The sequence below is a fragment of the Falco cherrug genome, chromosome 2 (genome assembly GCF_023634085.1).
Source record: "Falco cherrug isolate bFalChe1 chromosome 2, bFalChe1.pri, whole genome shotgun sequence".
Taxonomy (NCBI): Eukaryota; Metazoa; Chordata; class Aves; order Falconiformes; family Falconidae; genus Falco; species Falco cherrug.
Genome location: NC_073698.1, coordinates 63,728,652 through 63,745,143, shown reverse-complemented (window position 1 = coordinate 63,745,143; position 16,492 = coordinate 63,728,652). Strand labels below are relative to the sequence as shown.

The following is a 16,492-nucleotide window of genomic DNA, read 5'->3' as shown; positions in this document are numbered from 1 at the left end:
GAGGCAGAAAATCCTTTGCCGCTATTCTGCCTCTCTGGTAGATGACTATTGTCTCATTCCACATGTCTCAGGCCAGGAATAAGTATATCAGGAAGGCAGGTATTTATAGGTGTCAGGAGAGGTGTGCCCACAGCCACAGACCGATTGTTTCTGAGAATGTTGGTATTTTTTAAATAATGAATTTATGCTTCTAATCCATCAGGATTAGTATTGCTTTTCTTTTGAGATTATATTTTTTTACAGTACTTGTAGAATACCTTCCACCATTCCATTGAATTTCTTCTACTGCATAAAAAAAAAAATCTCAAGTGTGAATGATGTTAACTGTTTATTTCAGGCATTAAGGAATTCCTTTCCTACCTTCAGAAAATCATGTTTTATAGTAGGACATAGAGGTTTCTGGACTAAATCCTAAAAGCTAGTCTCGATAGCACAGGCACTAAGCCTTCTGAAACCACCAGGGAAAGAAAAAGGTCTTACATTCTTCTGATCTGTTGGCAGTTTCATCCATGATAGCTAAACCTGGAATTAAGGCTAAAAAACATCCCTTGTTACTTGGCATTGATTTGGACTCTGTCAAAGTGCTCGGCATTGTACAGAACAAAGGAGACAACAGAGTTAATGACAACTCTTAACAGGGTATGTGTTGAACGGCAAAGACATCAAGACCGTCTCACTATGGAAACTGAAATAATTGGTTTGTGACGCTTCCTGAGAAATATAGGAAGCAAACATTTACAGAGGTTATTGGACGGTATCTTCAGTTTTATCCTAGCTAGTCTCAAATTAGCAAGCCCATTAAACAGGTTTCTTGTCTAACCAAAAAGTTATGACTGTTAAATGAAAAATATTGTTGAAAGTGCGTATTAAGAAAAAAAAAAAAGGGCTTTGTATCAGATACTCTCTAAAATGAAGCAAGATGTAGATGGGCATCTATTATTACATAAAAGCAATTATTTAAAATGATCATATTACATATGAGAAAAATCTATCAAACCTGTCCCTGGCAGACAGAAGAGGAAACAATGCAAGGACTTCTGTGAGGCAGCTCACCACAGGCAGACCTGTTCCCTGCAGCATCCAGTCACGCTGCGATCACTCAGTATCACCTTCCTCCCAAAGGCCAACAAGATCCTTTAGCAGGTGAGTAACACAGTGGTCTGGGAGACCTGAAAAGGCTCTCCTCTGAACAGCCTGCGTAGAGGCTTGTATGGAGGAGGACAGTCAGGGCAGACAGCACGCGCTGGAACCAATGGTTCGCTCTCTCTTCTCATACAAGAGCAAGGGTGGCTGCAACTGGAGCTAAAGGGCTTCAACTTCAACACAGGCCAAGAGGATGCTTCCTAAAAATGGCAGCACACCTGCGGTACTCCTTGCCAAAGGCTGGAGTTGATGTGTATTCACAGAGGCCAGGGAAATTAACGGTAGAGGGAAGGTAAAAAAACTGGGGGGCGGGGAGGGGAGCAGGGAGAACTCCAAAGCATTCAGCTGAGGATGTCATCTGGTCTGAAGCTGGGAAGCTGGGAGACACTAGCTGGGAAAATATTATATATGCTTATAGAGTTCTCACATGTTTCCTTGGTACCCGCTGGCAGTTACTTTTGGAAACAAGACGCTAGTTAAAGAAGACTGTTGGCACCATTACGCCTGGTCCATTATACTGCTATTCACTCTAGTTTCCCAAGTGGATCAAGGCACTGCAGCCAGCTAAGCTCCGTTTCCTCGGTACGCTCTGAAAGAAAGAAAGAAAGAAAAAGAAATCCACAACGAGATGAGAGAATCATCACCAGAAAACACACACCCTTCGCTTGTCCTGACTCCGGGAAGGAAGCGGCCCTTCCTTGGCATCAGCCGGCTAAAGCCCAGGGTACCGCACCGAGCGCCGGCCGCAGGTCACTCAGTTTTGAGACCGCCCAGGCCGGGCAGGGCTTCACAGGGGCGCGCGGGGCAAGGGAGGCGCGGGAGAGGTTTTTGAGACTGCGATGTATTAAGCCCAGCCTAGGAATGTCACACCACGCTTTTCTCCCAGGAGCTAACAGGCTGCCCGCCGCTCCCCGCGCTGATAGGCGGCGTACAACGGATTCGTCCCCCGCGTTTGACCGGATCGACTCGACACGGCTGCGTTAAACCTCCGCTCGCAGCCCGCAAACGCCGCGCCACAACCCACCGCGCTGCCGCCGCGCCGCAGCACCGGGCTGGGTACGCGCTCTTCGGCCGGATCCAAGCGGGGGGTGCGCCGCCCGGCCCCGGCCCCGGGCTCCCCAGCCCGCCCGACTCACCGAGGTCCGCGCCGAGGAACGCTAGGCCGGGCCGGGCCGGGCGGGGGGCGGCCGCAGAGGTGACCCCGCGGCCCGGCGAGAGGCGGTGGCGGCCCGGCCGCGCCCCCTGCCCGCCGGCCCCGCCTCTTCCTGCCGCTCGGGCTGTAGCTACCCCGCTCGCACGCTGTCAGCCGGCACAGGCGGCGCGGCTGTCGCGGTGACAGGCGCGGCGGGTTGTGCCCGCTCACCTCGCCCCTCCCCGCGGGGAGGCGGAGCCCCCGTGTCCCCGCCCGCGGCCCGGGGCTGTGGCCGTGGCCATGGCCATGCTACGCGGCGCGGTGGCGGCGGCCCGGCGGTGCGGCCCCGGCCCCGGGACGGGCAAGGCGGGCGCGCCGCGGCGTTACAGCGCGGCGGAGCGGCGGCGGTGGGTGCCGCCGGCGGGGCGGGACAGCGGGATCGTGGCTTACAACAGCCGGAGCCGGAGCAAGGAGCCGCTCGTGCTGGGCACGGAAGGAGTGGCGACCTGGTAGCGCCCCGCAGCGGGCGGGCGGGCGGGCGGGCGGGGGGAGCGGGCGGCGGGGGCCGGGCTGGCCGTGACGGGTGCCTTTGCCTCCCCTCTCCGCAGGTACAGCTGCGGGCCGACGGTGTACGACCGCGCACACCTCGGGCACGCCAGGTGAGTCCGTCCCGAGTCACGCTCGGGGGGCGCTTGCGCGTGTCGCGTCCTGCGTGGGCCCGGCGGCGGTGCGGGGCGTCCGGCTGCGGCGGCAGCCCGTGTCCCGGCTGGTGGCGGGCCCCGCTGCGGGGGCGCTGGCGCTTCGCCTCCGGCCCCGTGCGAGGGGGGAAACCCGTGCTGGTTATATATGTATATATGCTTATTTAATATTTTTTTTTTTTTGTCGCGGCCTCAGGAAGGGGCTGTCGGTGCAGCTCGCACCACACAGCGACAAAACGGGGGGATGGGAAGCATTAGGAACGTGGGCTTTTCGGCTTGGTAGGGTGAGCTGTGCCAGGTCACAGACCCAGGGGGCTTGGGGTCCAGGGGCAGGGCCACCTCTCTGTGCAAAAGCGTAGTTTTCCTCGGATGTGATTTGGACGCCGTGTCGGCACCAAGGAAAAGCCATTCAGTGCTGAGCATTAAAAAGATGCTTTTAAGGTTAACAGCCAGGTTAACGCATCTGTTCTTAAATCTGCAAAAGGCTGGGTAGCTTGAAGGCCTTTTTGCATAGTAACTCTGCAGTGGCTTACTGTGTTTAAATAAACCCCAGAACAGCACAGCATTTTTTCTGTAGGTCATTAGGATAATTACAATAATAAACCAGCTTCATTGTAAGTAACTTTGGAAAAGTGCTTTGGGTGCAGCCGGTGGTGTCAGGATGACGTGCCGGAGGCGAAGGTGCAGGGCGGCTGCAGCAGCGCAGCAGCTCCTCGCTCCTCATTCTTAAAAGAACAAGGAGCATTGGGCTCCCTGGAAGAGCAGGGGGCTTCCTCAGGTAATGCTGTCTGTGTGAATTTCATAGCTTCTGGTCCTGTTTCCATTCAGAAACTTGTGATGAGTTTTGCTCAATGCTGAGCTGTCACAGTGCTGCACAACTGCTCCTTCTTTCTGTAAGAGGGAAGTTTTAAAATACCAGTCATGTAAAAACTGTTGTTGGCAGCCTCTCCTTAAACGCTGCTATACTGTTGTGTGCATGTAGTGGTGTCCTCCTTGCTTTTGTCCAGTCATAGCAGAAAACTAAGCTAGCTTTTTACTGGTGATTTAAAAATCAAAAAATCTGTATTTTGAGTTTTTTTGTTTGTACTTAGTACCCTTAGGGGAACTTTAAAAAAAGAAGGTTAAATACACAATTACTGTATTTAAATCTACAGTTGTTGTAATACAGAGTATGTTACAGTTTACCTTGAAATAAATACAATTTCAAGTCATTACTTGAGAACATCTGTATAAAAAGATGGTAATAAATTCCTCGGGTTTGTCACTCATTTGAGGTTCTCTAGTATGGTAGAGCCTATCTTCCCTGACGTGTAACAGAAGAGGGAATTGCAGATGTGCACCTGTCCGAAGTGGTGTAGTGGATCTAGAACGCAATGTTTGTAGAGGTGAAGAATTTTGTCTCTTGGTCTCGCAGCTCTCTGTGGCTTTTGGATGTCTGCTTTTGTCAGTGGATCTCTGTGTTCTGCCTTTAGGCTCTTTTGATCAAAGGAGGGAATAGGAAGGCCTTGCTTGCTCTGCCTGTTCTCTTACCCATCTCTTCTTATCCCATGTCTAAACCAGCAATTTCAAGCTTTCCTGATGTGGAGAGGTTTGCCATACGTCTGTGCTACCTGGGTTTAACCTCTTCACTTACTGATTTAAGAAAGCATAGTTAGGGCTGAATATTGCCTTTGGAGTGGTGTATTGTGCAGATAAGTAGCCTTGTTTATACTCTTTCTGCTGCCTCTTTAGCACCTTCACGTGTTGTTCCGCTGAAGACCTTCCTCTCTCTTTTCTGATCAGTTAAACCCTCCAGTGTGTGAGGAGTTGGCTGTTCCTTCCCAGTGTCTGTAGTCTTGCACATGTAAGTGTTGGCAAGCTGTTGCTCACCCAATTTGTTCAGGATGGTGGAGTGCTCTTGATTTTATATATTATTATTTTTTTAACTTGTGGTGGGTATTTTTGTTTTGGGTTTTTTTTTTTTTTTTTTTAACCCCAGTAGCTACGTCCAACTATAGAGCTTTGGTAGGTGCAGCTGAAATGCATGCTGCTGATGGAGATGCGCTCGGAAAAAGCATGAAGTCAGGTGGAGTGGTGGCTGTTGTTACCATGTCACTCTTGTAAAATACCATCATTTTGTTGTACTCTTGCAATATAGTATCACTAGAATTCCTTTTTCCCCTCCTTCTCTCATTTGCCTTGCGGCAAACATGGCAGGTAATAATGCAGAAATGAACTTCAGATTCTTGAGAGGAATTTGAAAATAGTAGCATTATTATTTTTCTCCCCTCCTCCTTCCCCTCTACAAAGATTTTTTTTTTTTTATTTCTCTAAATAATCCAACTTTCTGTAGTATGTTGTGCTTCCAGTCTTCAAAACAGGTGCTCTGTATGCCTCAATACAACAACCAAACCTCATCCTACACAGAAAATAAAAATCAGACTGGTAGATAATGCCATCTTTTTCCCCTCAGTTCTGAGGCTGGTCTTGATCGTGCCAGTATGAGCTGCAGCCTAGTTGGCATCCAGGTTCCTGGCTCAATGCTTGGAAATAAGAGTAAAACCAGGCAAGAAAGATTTCATTCAGTCTCCTGTGCCTGTTCTGCCACCCCTCTGATTTTGACTGCCTTTTTTTTTTTCTTTTCAGTCCTGAGGTGGTAAGGACCCTGCTTTCTGAGGTGTCAGGAGATGTGCTCTGGCTCTTGCAGTGTTTCTTCCATCAATTCAGTTGGAAGATTAGAGGAAAAGAAGCAGTGTGAAATTTGTGTCTGCTCTGGGAACTACGACTGCAGGGCTGTTGAATCTAATATCAAGCTTTTGATGCTGCCATTGTTGCTCTGAACGGGGTCCAAAGACAAATGTAATATTCTTATGGTATCATGTCACCACATTAGATGAACCGTACTCCCGGTGAGCTGGTATTCATTAAGAACTATCTCCCTGGCAGCAAGGCTTTCAAAAAGCCTTTTTCAACATGGGTGTAGTGTGAGCAACAACAAAAAGTGTTTTTCTTCATTAAGATACTACACATCCGTAAATCTTAACCTTAATGCCACCTGGTCCTGCAGCTAAGGGGAAGGATGCAAATCCGTTTCCAGTATCTGCTTACACATCTTTGCTCTGACAGCCACAGGAGTTGCAGCTCATGGAGGTGAAGTGGAAGCCTGTAGGTCTGCGGGTCTCCTTTTGGGCTCTGTTTTCTCCAAAGCCAGCAAAGGCAGAGGATTCTTATCTCCTTACAGGACAGACCTGGAGCTCTAGTCACCTTCTAATATCTCATCTAATAATTGAGTTTTACTCAGTCAGAGTGTGTTTTGAGACTTACAAATGGGGAGTCGGCAAGCAGAAGGGTCTGCCACAGCCCTGTACAGCTTGTGGGTATGCCAGTCTATCAGCATTAAATACTATGTTTTGTGACAAAGAGCCTGAATAATCTTGAGAATTTATTCTTAAGCGTAGATAAAAGAAAATAACCCACAGAGCAGCTCTCCTTTGCTATCAGAAAAGATCTGTGGTGGTGTATGAATGAAATAGTTTATCAGTGGCTGGTAGCTGTAGTTACTCAGCCCTAAGAAAAGTTCATTTGAACCCTGTTTTATTTCTCCCTCTTCTTCTGCCCTGTGGCTTTTGAAAACCTGTTAGAATATATGAAGCCTGAGTGATGTAGTTCAAGAATATCTGATCTGTGTGTCTTCATCCCTTTGAGAGGGTCTCCTGGCTCGCTTGTAGCTTCCAACACACTTTGGTGCTTGAATAAAGAGATGCAACAAAAGAAAACTCAGACAATTGATGTAATGTGTCACTAATGCCAGAAGAGGGTAGGCCAGTTCAAGGGATATTTGCTTGCCTTTTGTGCAGGTGTTAACTGGTTCTGGAAAAGCACTTTATGCACTGAAGACCTTTTCATTGCAAGTGTTGGGAGTATTTAGATTGTCCCTGTGCCTGTTAGTGCTGTTGGTTCTTTTAAAGTTTATTCTTACTACTGGATGTTTAAAAGATCACTTTTTTTTTTTTTCTTTTCCAGCTCCTATGTTAGGTTTGATATAATTCGAAGGATAATGACTAGGTTCTTTGGAATTGAAGTTATCATGGTGATGGGGATCACAGACATAGATGACAAGATAATAAAAAGAGCCAATGAGGTAGGTGTTTGCTGCAGTCTCTGACCCAAACTTTTGGTATTTTCTACAGCTACTTACATAGGAAAGTTAACCTAGGTTTGTTTTTGTTTGGTTGGTTTGTTGTTGAGTTTTGTCTGTTTTAGTAAGTATTATTAAATGTTTAATAAGTATTAATAAATGTGGAGATTTCTGGTCCCTGGCATGGCTGTAGTGGGGCCAGGAGCCTGGGAGGCTGGGCATCAGGAGCCATGTGGAGGTAAAGGGGCGCAGAGCTGTGTGAGGGTGACAGGCAGGGCGGGCTGTGTTACAGCACCCACGGCTGGGGTCCTCCTGCCTGCGAGGCCAGCGGCGAACAAAAAGCCAGGGTGAATCCGCAGCAGAGTGAAGGGTGTCTTATCCCAAAAGCATCCCAGAACTTAGCAACCAGGAGGCTTCTGGCTGAGTTCTGGAGAAGCCTTGTGGGCTGCCGAGATGTGGCCTTGCTACCCGCAAGGCCGAGGGCGGTTCCTGAAAGGTGCCGAGCACCATCTAGCTGCAACATCAGCTGTCAGTCTCGTTTGAGTTTGTCACCTAGGTGAAAGTTGACATTGAGTGTAGGGGTAAAGTGGTGAAACTGGGGCTGTAAGTGGTTCTCAGTTGCATTTTAATCGGACCTTTTTAACCAGCTGAGCTTGGTGAGTGATTATTCCAATTATTTTCTTTTTTTCTTTCTTTTTAATTTAAATGCTTTTTGGACCCTGAAATGCTAAGAATGTTTTCTGTGGCTTATTCTACATTTTGATTTTTTTTTTTTGTTTTTAGAAGCTGTAACTTATGTCTGCTGGATCATAAATGAATGTGTTGGATCAAATTGCAGTTGCAAGCTTTAAGCTAGTTTCTTGGAGCCAGAGAATTTGATGGCTGTCACTTTTTTTATTTAATCTTTAAGTAAACAGTTACTACTACAGTTAAATATAGGGTACTGCATTCAAACAAATAGAAGCACGCTGCTCCTGTAGAAATGCCTGTGTGGTCTTCTAGTCCATTTACTTGCAGTTTGCTAAGGCAGTAGGCTATCTTAAAAAATTGTAACCCCCAGGCATTATAAGTCTGTCTGTGAATTTTAGAATTTTTCCTTATTGTCAGAACATTACGGAGATTATGTTTGAGGAGGCGGAAACGGCACAATGTTTTAAAGAATTTGTGTTCATTATCTGTATCCTTTGGTCTTACAAAGTAATCTTTCCATGGCTTTTTAGTCTCTTTCATGCCTGCTCTGCTCTGTACACTTTGTTTGGGCGGCCAAGGCCTCTACCTCAGTAGCTTGGTTTTGTTGGGACCTCTGTACCTGAAGTGTTACAGTGGTAGGATCAATGTGCCTAAGCTTGTTCTCCACCCTCTAGTGGGTTTCATCTAGAGAAAACCTGGAAGTTGTGTATCTAGTCTATGATGAGCATGCTGCCTGCCCTCAGTGGTCCTTTGAGAGAGAGAGAGAGAGAGATGAGTGTCTGTGTGTGTTGAACATCCATCTCAACGGGAGGAATTTCCCCACCTTCCTCCTATAAGCACCTTTGTGTTTCTGTTGATGGAAAAAGCAGCTGAGCTGTCTGGGGAGATGAGTGCAGTTGCTAGGGTCTGGAAGAGCACTCTTTCTGGTCTGTAGGCAGGAGTATGCCTTCATTTCTCGGTGCTGAGCATCTTCCTCATTTCATTGCTGGATGAGCATCTAGTCTGTCTTCACCAGAACTCCTGCCTTGTCCAGGAGCTTGTCCAAATAGTGGTACCCACCAGCGCTCCAAAAATCAGATCCCTTAAAGATGTTCCAGTAATGAATTGGAGGTGTTGAAACTGGATTTATTTTGCTAATGATTCAGTTACCTGCAAACTGGAGAGACTGAGTATGTTGTGTACTCCTCAGAGAAGATGTAAAAGCTCACGTTTGAAACACTTTGATATCATGGTTTTGCTTGCTAGGGCAGGTTTTGCTGTCATACATCTTTCAAGCTCTGACGGCTTCTGAATATTTGAGAACAAGTATCTTGCCACATGCAAGTTGTCTCTTTCCTTTTGGGCTGCACTTTCTTGTTAGCTCTGTGAGCATCCCTGTTCCTGTCCATTGCCCCGTGAACGAGAAATATGGAGAAGGTGCCTGAGAAGCGCCACACTTGATGAAGCGTGGGACTGAATTTCAGTTCATTTCCCCTGATTGTACAGAGATCTACAAATAACTGTGATCAGCTGCAATAGCTTATTTTTCTTAATCACTGAAAATTAATACCTTGTCTCATCCTGCAAGTGTCTGATCTGTCTTCCTGACATTTAGGTGGTATCTGTGTCCCCTGCCAGTAAGTTAAATGAATTTCATGTCCTGTGTACTGTAGTCTATCTTGTCTCTGGAAATGGAAGACCCTCTCAAGAGGAAAATAATGAGAGAAGGAAGGAGTTTATTTTAATCTTGGGTTGCTTTCTCTTAAAAGATGGGTATTAATATTTTGGTAATTCAGAAGTGTAAATGATATACTACTTTAAAGTTATTTATAGCTTATATCTCCTCCACATCAATGTTAGATTAATAAGCCTTTCTGATTCTTTACCTTGGGGGCTTTGTAAGTCTTCCAATTAGCTACTAACTGTCTGATAGAAGATTGCAATATTTTATATTATTACTTTGATTTATGATTTACTAATCTGCTTCTCTCTTTCAGATGAATATATCGCCATTAGCTCTTGCTCGTATTTATGAAGATGACTTCAAACAAGATATGGCTGCCTTAAAGGTACAGATATTCAAGCTTCCAAATTTAAGAGTATTTTAAAGTAATGTATTTTGGCAAGGAATCTGATTTTGACAGGATGATCTGAAAAAATAAATTGCTTGTGTGTTGAAGCATTGCCTGGAAACTGAGTACTGATGTACTTTTTTGTTCTTCTGGAAAGATACTGCACACCTTTTGAGTAAGGAAATGGAGGGAGAAGAAAACCATAGCTTTAGAACAGGGGTCCTCAAACTATGGCTCCCCAGGGTCCTCAGTCCAGCCCCCAGTATTTACAGAAGCCCCTGCCCACCCCCCCCCCACCCCCCACCCCCCGCCGGGGGTTGGTGGGGAAACCAAGCAGCCGCAGATGACTGCCTGCCACTGCATCCGCGCGCCGGCCCCCTGGTTAAAAAGTTTGAGGACCCCTGGTTTAGAATGAACAAGTTTAACTTCCTTTTTTTTGTGTATTATCTTAAATTCTGCCTATGAACTTTTTATGATACTTGCAATTTATTTGTTTTTAAAGATAAATTTGAGGAGAATGTTCAGTTCATTTCTTAAATTCTGCCTATGAACTTTTTATGATACTTGCAATTTATTTGTTTTTAAAGATAAATTTGAGGAGAATGTTCTTTACAGTTGGTTTCTTAGGGTGAAAGAACTTGTAAGCAGTGTGTTTCATGCAGGTAACGAGATGTTACTCTTTCTTTGTTTAAGGTCCTTCCTCCTACAGTATATATGAGAGTGACTGACAATATTCCTCATATAATTTCCTTTATAAAAAAAATAATTGCTTGCGGACAAGCTTACGCAACCTCGCAAGGTGAGACTTCTAGTAAGGCAACTCCTTGTTCAGCACATGTACAGGAAATTGGCGCTCTTAATAATCCTGTTTTGTGATCAAATGAGATACCCTGTGCCAGGCTTTCCTTCTGTTGATTAACAGACAGGGTGTGAGCAACTCGTTTGTGATGACATGGGTGGGCAGAACAACTATTACTCAATTTCTATGTTAGATGTAGCTTGTTATTTAATATAATAGTTTACTGTAATGAACTGCCATCTAAGCTGCTGTGGGGAAGTCCTAGCCTGGCTTCTACAAGGGAGCTGGGGGAACCTCTTAGCTCTAAGCAGGAGGTGGGTATCTCCTATGTGCTGTAAAAGATGTGCTTGTGAGGCACAATATGTGGATTTTTTTTTTTTTTTTTAAGCAGAGGTGGTGGTGGTAGAAGGATTCGAGTGCATTATAACTGGAGTAGCAGCAGGCTGCGCTGCTGGAGGGGATTGCTGATTGTGCTTGGGCAGGGGAGAACCTGAGGAGACCTCCAGAATGCAAAGTTATCCTGTATGCAGAATAAGTAAATGTGCTGAAGTCAGTGAAAAGCTGGTCACATGGAAACTTCTGCTACTACTTTTGCAGTATTTCTGAATTTCTAAATCTGAAATTAAAATGGGAATTGAAAGGGCATTTTGTTTTGCTTTCAGGAAAATGTTGTCTCCTCATCATGAGTGTGCCCCATCTTTGCTATAAAACTAAACTTTTCTTTTTCTGCTAGGCAATGTTTATTTTGATGTTAAGTCTTTGGGAAAAAGATACGGAGTGTTAACTACTATTTGTCCTGATACCCAGGATGAAGCAGGTAAGTTCACAGCACCAACTTGTTTGTATTAATGTATTGTTTGAAGTCCTGATATATCTCTGTGTAAACTTTCATTCAACAGTCTGAAACAGTTTTCTAACCTCTTGTGTATAGCCAACACTTCGGTTAATTAAGATTGCATTGCTTCTGTAATTATCAAGGCACTTGCTGTTACCAGTGCAAGAGGAGATGTGGCGATCTCTTTTCATACTTGGTTCCCTCTACACCTTTGTTCTGGTACCTTAGAACAATTAGGAATCTTAATCAATTTTATTTATATACTTGGGAGTGGTACATATAAACTTCATAGTGAGGTGGTGGTCTCAGCCATTGCACTAGCCAGCAGTGAGATAGTTAAAGGTAAATGCAGGGAAACTTCAGCTACTGTGTTATTGTTTGGGCAGTTGCACTCCTCGGTTGTGTGCTAACTGGATGAATTTGCTTCTTTCATTACTTCCCACCAGACTACCGCTAAGCAGCCTGTTTGTGTGAGTGAGCAATCTCTTGATAGGCTGTGCTAGAGCATGCCTGTACCCTGGGCTGTGTGTTTTTTTGCTCCACTTACCTAGTTGCTGAGCAGGATTGCTGAGCCTCTTTGTAGCTTCTGTTGAGTTGAGTCTGATCTGGTCTCTGTGGTGGAGAATTTGACGTGGGTCTCCTGCATCCTTTTGCATGCTGAAGTTCAGTATTTCTTCATTGAAAAAAATCTGTTTGCAATTACTGAAAATGCCTGGCAGGCTGATGCTCGGGTGGATTGCAGCCAGAAACTTCTCACAGCTGCACTTCAGCATTACAACTCACAGAGGGAATGTGTTTTGTCTACAGTTATTTAGAGGCAGTTACCGACTGCAAAGGCAGCCAGCAGCCCCCCTGGGCTGCACTGGGAAGAGCATTGCCAGCAGGTCAAGGGAGGTGATCCTTCTTTGCTCAGCACTGGTGAGATTCCTGGAATGCTGGGTCCAGTGCTGGGCTCCCCAGTACAAGAGAATATGGGCATACTGGAGAGAGCCCAGCAGAGGGCTACAAATACGATGGAGGTACTGGAGCATCTCTTTATGAGGAAAGGCTGAGAAAGCTGGGACTGCTCAGCCTGGAGAAGAGGAAGCTCAGGGGCATTTTACCCATGTGTACAAATACCTGGGGGCGGGTTAAAGAAGATGGAGCCAGGATTTTCTCGGGGTGCTTGGTGATGGGACAAGAGGCAATAGGCACAACCTGAAGCACAGGAAATTCCACCTTTTTTACTCTGAGGGTGATTAACAGAAGAACACGTTGCTCAGAGAGGCTTTGAAGTCTCCATCCTTGGAGAGATTCAAAACCTGACTGGACACCATCCTGGGCAGCCTGCTGTAGCTGTGTGTTCTGATCAAGGATTGGACTGGACAATCTCCATATGTGCCTTCAAGCATCAACCATGACTGATTACGTATTTTACTCTGTTGCCCCTCAAGTCACTTACAATTAAATTTACTGTTATTTCTAAAGACTGTTGTTTTGCTTATAACCGAGAAGGTGAGGAGTGCGCTTTTTTTGTAGCAATATGCTCAAAAAAAGGCAGAAGAGGCATGGAATCAGCCAGAGATTTGCAAACTAGCGAAAGAGCCAAGATGAAGGTTCATTGGGTAAAAGTAGGGTTATATTTCTGTCCCTTTATTTCTTATCAAGTTTGAATGATGAAGCAGGTGTAATGGATTTTTGTAATCTGCTAGTCTTAATATTGCATGATGTTCTGAATAAAACCTCTGTATAATATCAATAAAGTACAAGTGGAATGGCTCAAGAAAAATGACCACCTAACAGATCTCCAAAAATAGCTGTGAATCATCATTAAGATGTGTTGATACTGGAATGCTCCAGGGATTGGTTCAGACCCAGTGATACACTGTGGTTTTGTTAGAGATCTGAAATAAGTAGAGAAAAAAGTAGATCGAGTATCAGCTGCTGATGAAACGGGTGAGTCATGTTAAATAAGGGAACTTAAAACAGCGCAAATAGCTTGCCAAGCTGGAGCCTGTCAAGCCAAATAGGTATTTTGTTCCGCATAGGTCAAATGCGAGGTTATGTATTTGTCAGCAAAAAAATATGGAGTCCAGAACCCTGTTCTGTAGCTCCTGCCAGGTAGTGGTTTGTATCTGACCGGGGGTTACAAGCCAGCAGAGATGAACTCTGTGGTACTGTGGCAAAAAAGGACTGAATCCTTGGCTGGCGTAGTGAAGGAAGCAGCAAATATGGCTGGAGAGGAGACCTTTGTAGAGAAGCAGTTGGTGAAAATGGTACTGGAAGGTTGCTACTGTCCAAGAACACTCATTTCCACGCTCTTGGTTTTATAGAATCTGAACTAGAAACTATTTGTGCCCCAGAGAAACAATAGTGTGAGTTGTTGGGTTTTTTTTTGTTTTGTTTGTTTGTGAGTTTTGGTTTAGGTTGTTTTTGTTACTTTGCTGCTGCAGTGCAATCCGTTTGTTGAAATGGGCTGATAAGTAACTAAATGAATGATGTAAAACCAGAGAAGGCCAAAAGGAGTAAAAGGATAGGATGTATTAGAGAATCATGAATTCGTCTTTTTAGCCTGCAGAAATCTAATTCAACATTTTTTTTTTTTTTTTTTTTCAAATGCTTGATTGGGAAACTGGAAGCCCTGTAGAAGGAGTAAGGGTGGAAAATCACAGGAAAAGAAGCTGAGCAAAAGGGATTAAGAACAGGGTAGTTCACTAAACACGCATTTCCACTTGCTTTCATCTGGTCTTTTTTTTTCTTTTAGACATTTCCCATTAACCAATCACTTATTCTTGGCAGTTGAATCTGATAAACGACATGGTAAAGATTTTGCCCTGTGGAAGGCTGCCAAACCTCAAGAGCTATCTTGGACTTCTCCCTGGGGAAAAGGAAGACCTGGATGGCACATTGAGTGTTCCACAATATCAAGGTCAGATTTCTTGGATTTTAAATCTAGTGCTGGTTTTTGTTTTCAGTCACAGCACAATGGTAACAGCAGTTTCAAAAGTGTTTTCCAATCAGTAGAAAGCACCAGTTTCCATGTGAATACTTTGTGCAATTTGGGATGTCACACGTGTCCCAAAACCTCTGCTTTGCGTTAATGGCACAGCTGTCTTGTGATGTCTTGGCACTTTCTCTTGAGATAGACTTGGTATTTAAAATAAGGTGTGCAGGATCACGCGGATAATTATAAATCTTGAACTGAGTAACCAAAGTTTTAGTGAAAGTTATGGTGGTACTTTCATTTACCTCCCTTCCAGTCCTTGCAGCCTCCATGAGACTCAGTTCAGTGTGTAGTGCAGTGTCAGGAGGACAGCATATGGGATTCCATCCTCACTCCAGCAAGTGCATGAGATCTTGCTGACCATATCTTAACAGCAGTTGTGGATGTTCATGCTAATAACCTAAATGTTTTTCAGCTTTAAGTCAGCCACAGTATTAAATATTCTGATTTCTCTGTGGCAGTATATTCTGTGGGCATGGTGTGAATTGTGCATAGTATTGTTTTGCTTGTAGTTCGTTTATATTAATTTGCTCTTAATTTGGGAGTTTTATTTTCTCCAGAGAATAGTAATACTTTGTCCTGCACTGTATTAACTTATGACCTATTAGTTTGTATATTAAAAAAAGAGACTTTAAATCTTCTCTCCTGGAAGATTGATGGTGATATTTAGTTTCGCATTAGTCTCAGATCTTTTTTTGGAAGCTAATAACAAATTATTTAGATCTGGCCCCATTTAACTTACGTTTTCAACCCAAACTGAAAGCAGATGGAACAGGTACTTTAGGTTTGTTTCATGTGCTTTGCTGGTGCACCTGAGATTAAGTCATTTCTAACATTGTGAAAAGCATTTATAAGGGTGATTTGCTGTCTGTAAATAGTTTCAGCACTGTGAAACAGTTCTTAAGGCAACTGAAGTGCACAAAAGCGTGCTGTATTTGAAGTGCAACCTGTGACAGAAGTGCACAGGTAAGAAATGCCAATTACAAAATGGCTTATCTGCTAACATGGTGCTGTTTATAGTCTGCATTTATTTCTGTAAAAACTTTTTTTACCGTGGCTGAATGAGGCTTCTGCCATGTAAATGAGAGTTGACCCATGCAGAACCTAAGAGTAGTAATCCTGGACTGTGAAAAACGGAAAGCTTGTTTTGGTAAGCTACCTAAAATGTTTTGCTGTCCCAGGTCAGCTATCCAAGGCCCATGTTAAGCAATACCTACTTACCCAGCTCTTTTGTCAAAGACCATAAGGCATTTTAAGCAAGCTAGGCAAATTAATTTAAAGTCTTTGAAACATGCCTGAGGAAGGTGAATGAGAAGGACGTTGGTCTCTAGCATGGCATGGAGGAGGGAACCACCTGCTGTGGCTTGTGCCTGATCTCCTCTCTGGGGTTTCCCTTGCGGTGAGATGGGCTGCTCCTCCTGCCCTTGAGCATTTTGCAGATCTGTCTCTCCCCAGCTCTTAATGGTTATGCTGGAGGAGACAGCAAGTGGCTAGTGCTCCTCTGTAGATGTCACAAGGGAAGGCATGAGCCAGGGCCGTTCCCAGGAAGATCTGTGCTTAAGCTGATTTTGGAGCAGACAGGAGGAAGCAGAGGAGCGTGAGCTTGGGAAACGCCAACAGCTGGTCTTTATTCTGTCTTCTCTCCTTGTTTTCTTTTCTTCCTGTGCCCCAACAGCTTCTGCAGAGCCATCATGAGCCAGGGTGTTTTGTCGCAAAAAGGGACAGAAGTATTAATACCTAGACAACAACCAGGAGTAACTTCTCAACATGACATATGGGATGACTGTGTGTATCTATGTTTACACACGCGTGCATGCATGTGTGGGCCTTGCCTTTTGTCTTCTACTTGTGTAGGCCTTGTATCTTCCCCACCTTGAGTGTCCCTGGTTTCTGGGCACTTAGCATTGATTTACCTCCCTGTGTTCTCAGTTTATCATATGGGCAAGTTAATGACTTCATTTTGCCCAATGTGGCCTAGCAGGGACTGGCTGGAACAGTGGATAGTGTAGCAGCCTTGACTCCTGGTGTTTAACAAGAGAGCATC

General features: G+C 44.9%; 1 protein-coding gene and 1 long non-coding RNA gene across 4 annotated transcripts in view; one reads left to right on the top strand and one right to left on the bottom strand.

Annotated features, from left to right (window-relative positions):
* Positions 1-315: 315 nt before the first annotated feature.
* On the bottom strand, positions 316-2,430 carry LOC129735412 (uncharacterized). The gene is made up of 2 exons (XR_008731005.1): positions 2,280-2,430; positions 316-1,732 (listed from the first exon to the last, which is right to left on the bottom strand). It is a non-coding gene; the product is annotated as an uncharacterized LOC129735412 (long non-coding RNA).
* Positions 2,431-2,515: 85 nt separating this feature from the next.
* Positions 2,516-16,492, top strand: part of CARS2 (cysteinyl-tRNA synthetase 2, mitochondrial) — a 37,750-nt gene continuing 23,773 nt past the window's right edge. The window contains exons 1-7 of one of the 3 annotated variants that reach the window (XM_055702782.1): positions 2,516-2,784; positions 2,884-2,934; positions 6,976-7,093; positions 9,757-9,828; positions 10,525-10,630; positions 11,364-11,447; positions 14,244-14,373. In XM_055702782.1, the coding sequence (XP_055558757.1) occupies positions 2,576-2,784; positions 2,884-2,934; positions 6,976-7,093; positions 9,757-9,828; positions 10,525-10,630; positions 11,364-11,447; positions 14,244-14,373 (770 nt within the window). In that variant the 5' untranslated portion in view covers positions 2,516-2,575. The remainder of the gene's footprint in view (positions 2,785-2,883; positions 2,935-6,975; positions 7,094-9,756; positions 9,829-10,524; positions 10,631-11,363; positions 11,448-14,243; positions 14,374-16,492) is intronic. The other 2 variants (XM_055702781.1, XM_055702780.1) reach the window with 2 other exon arrangements.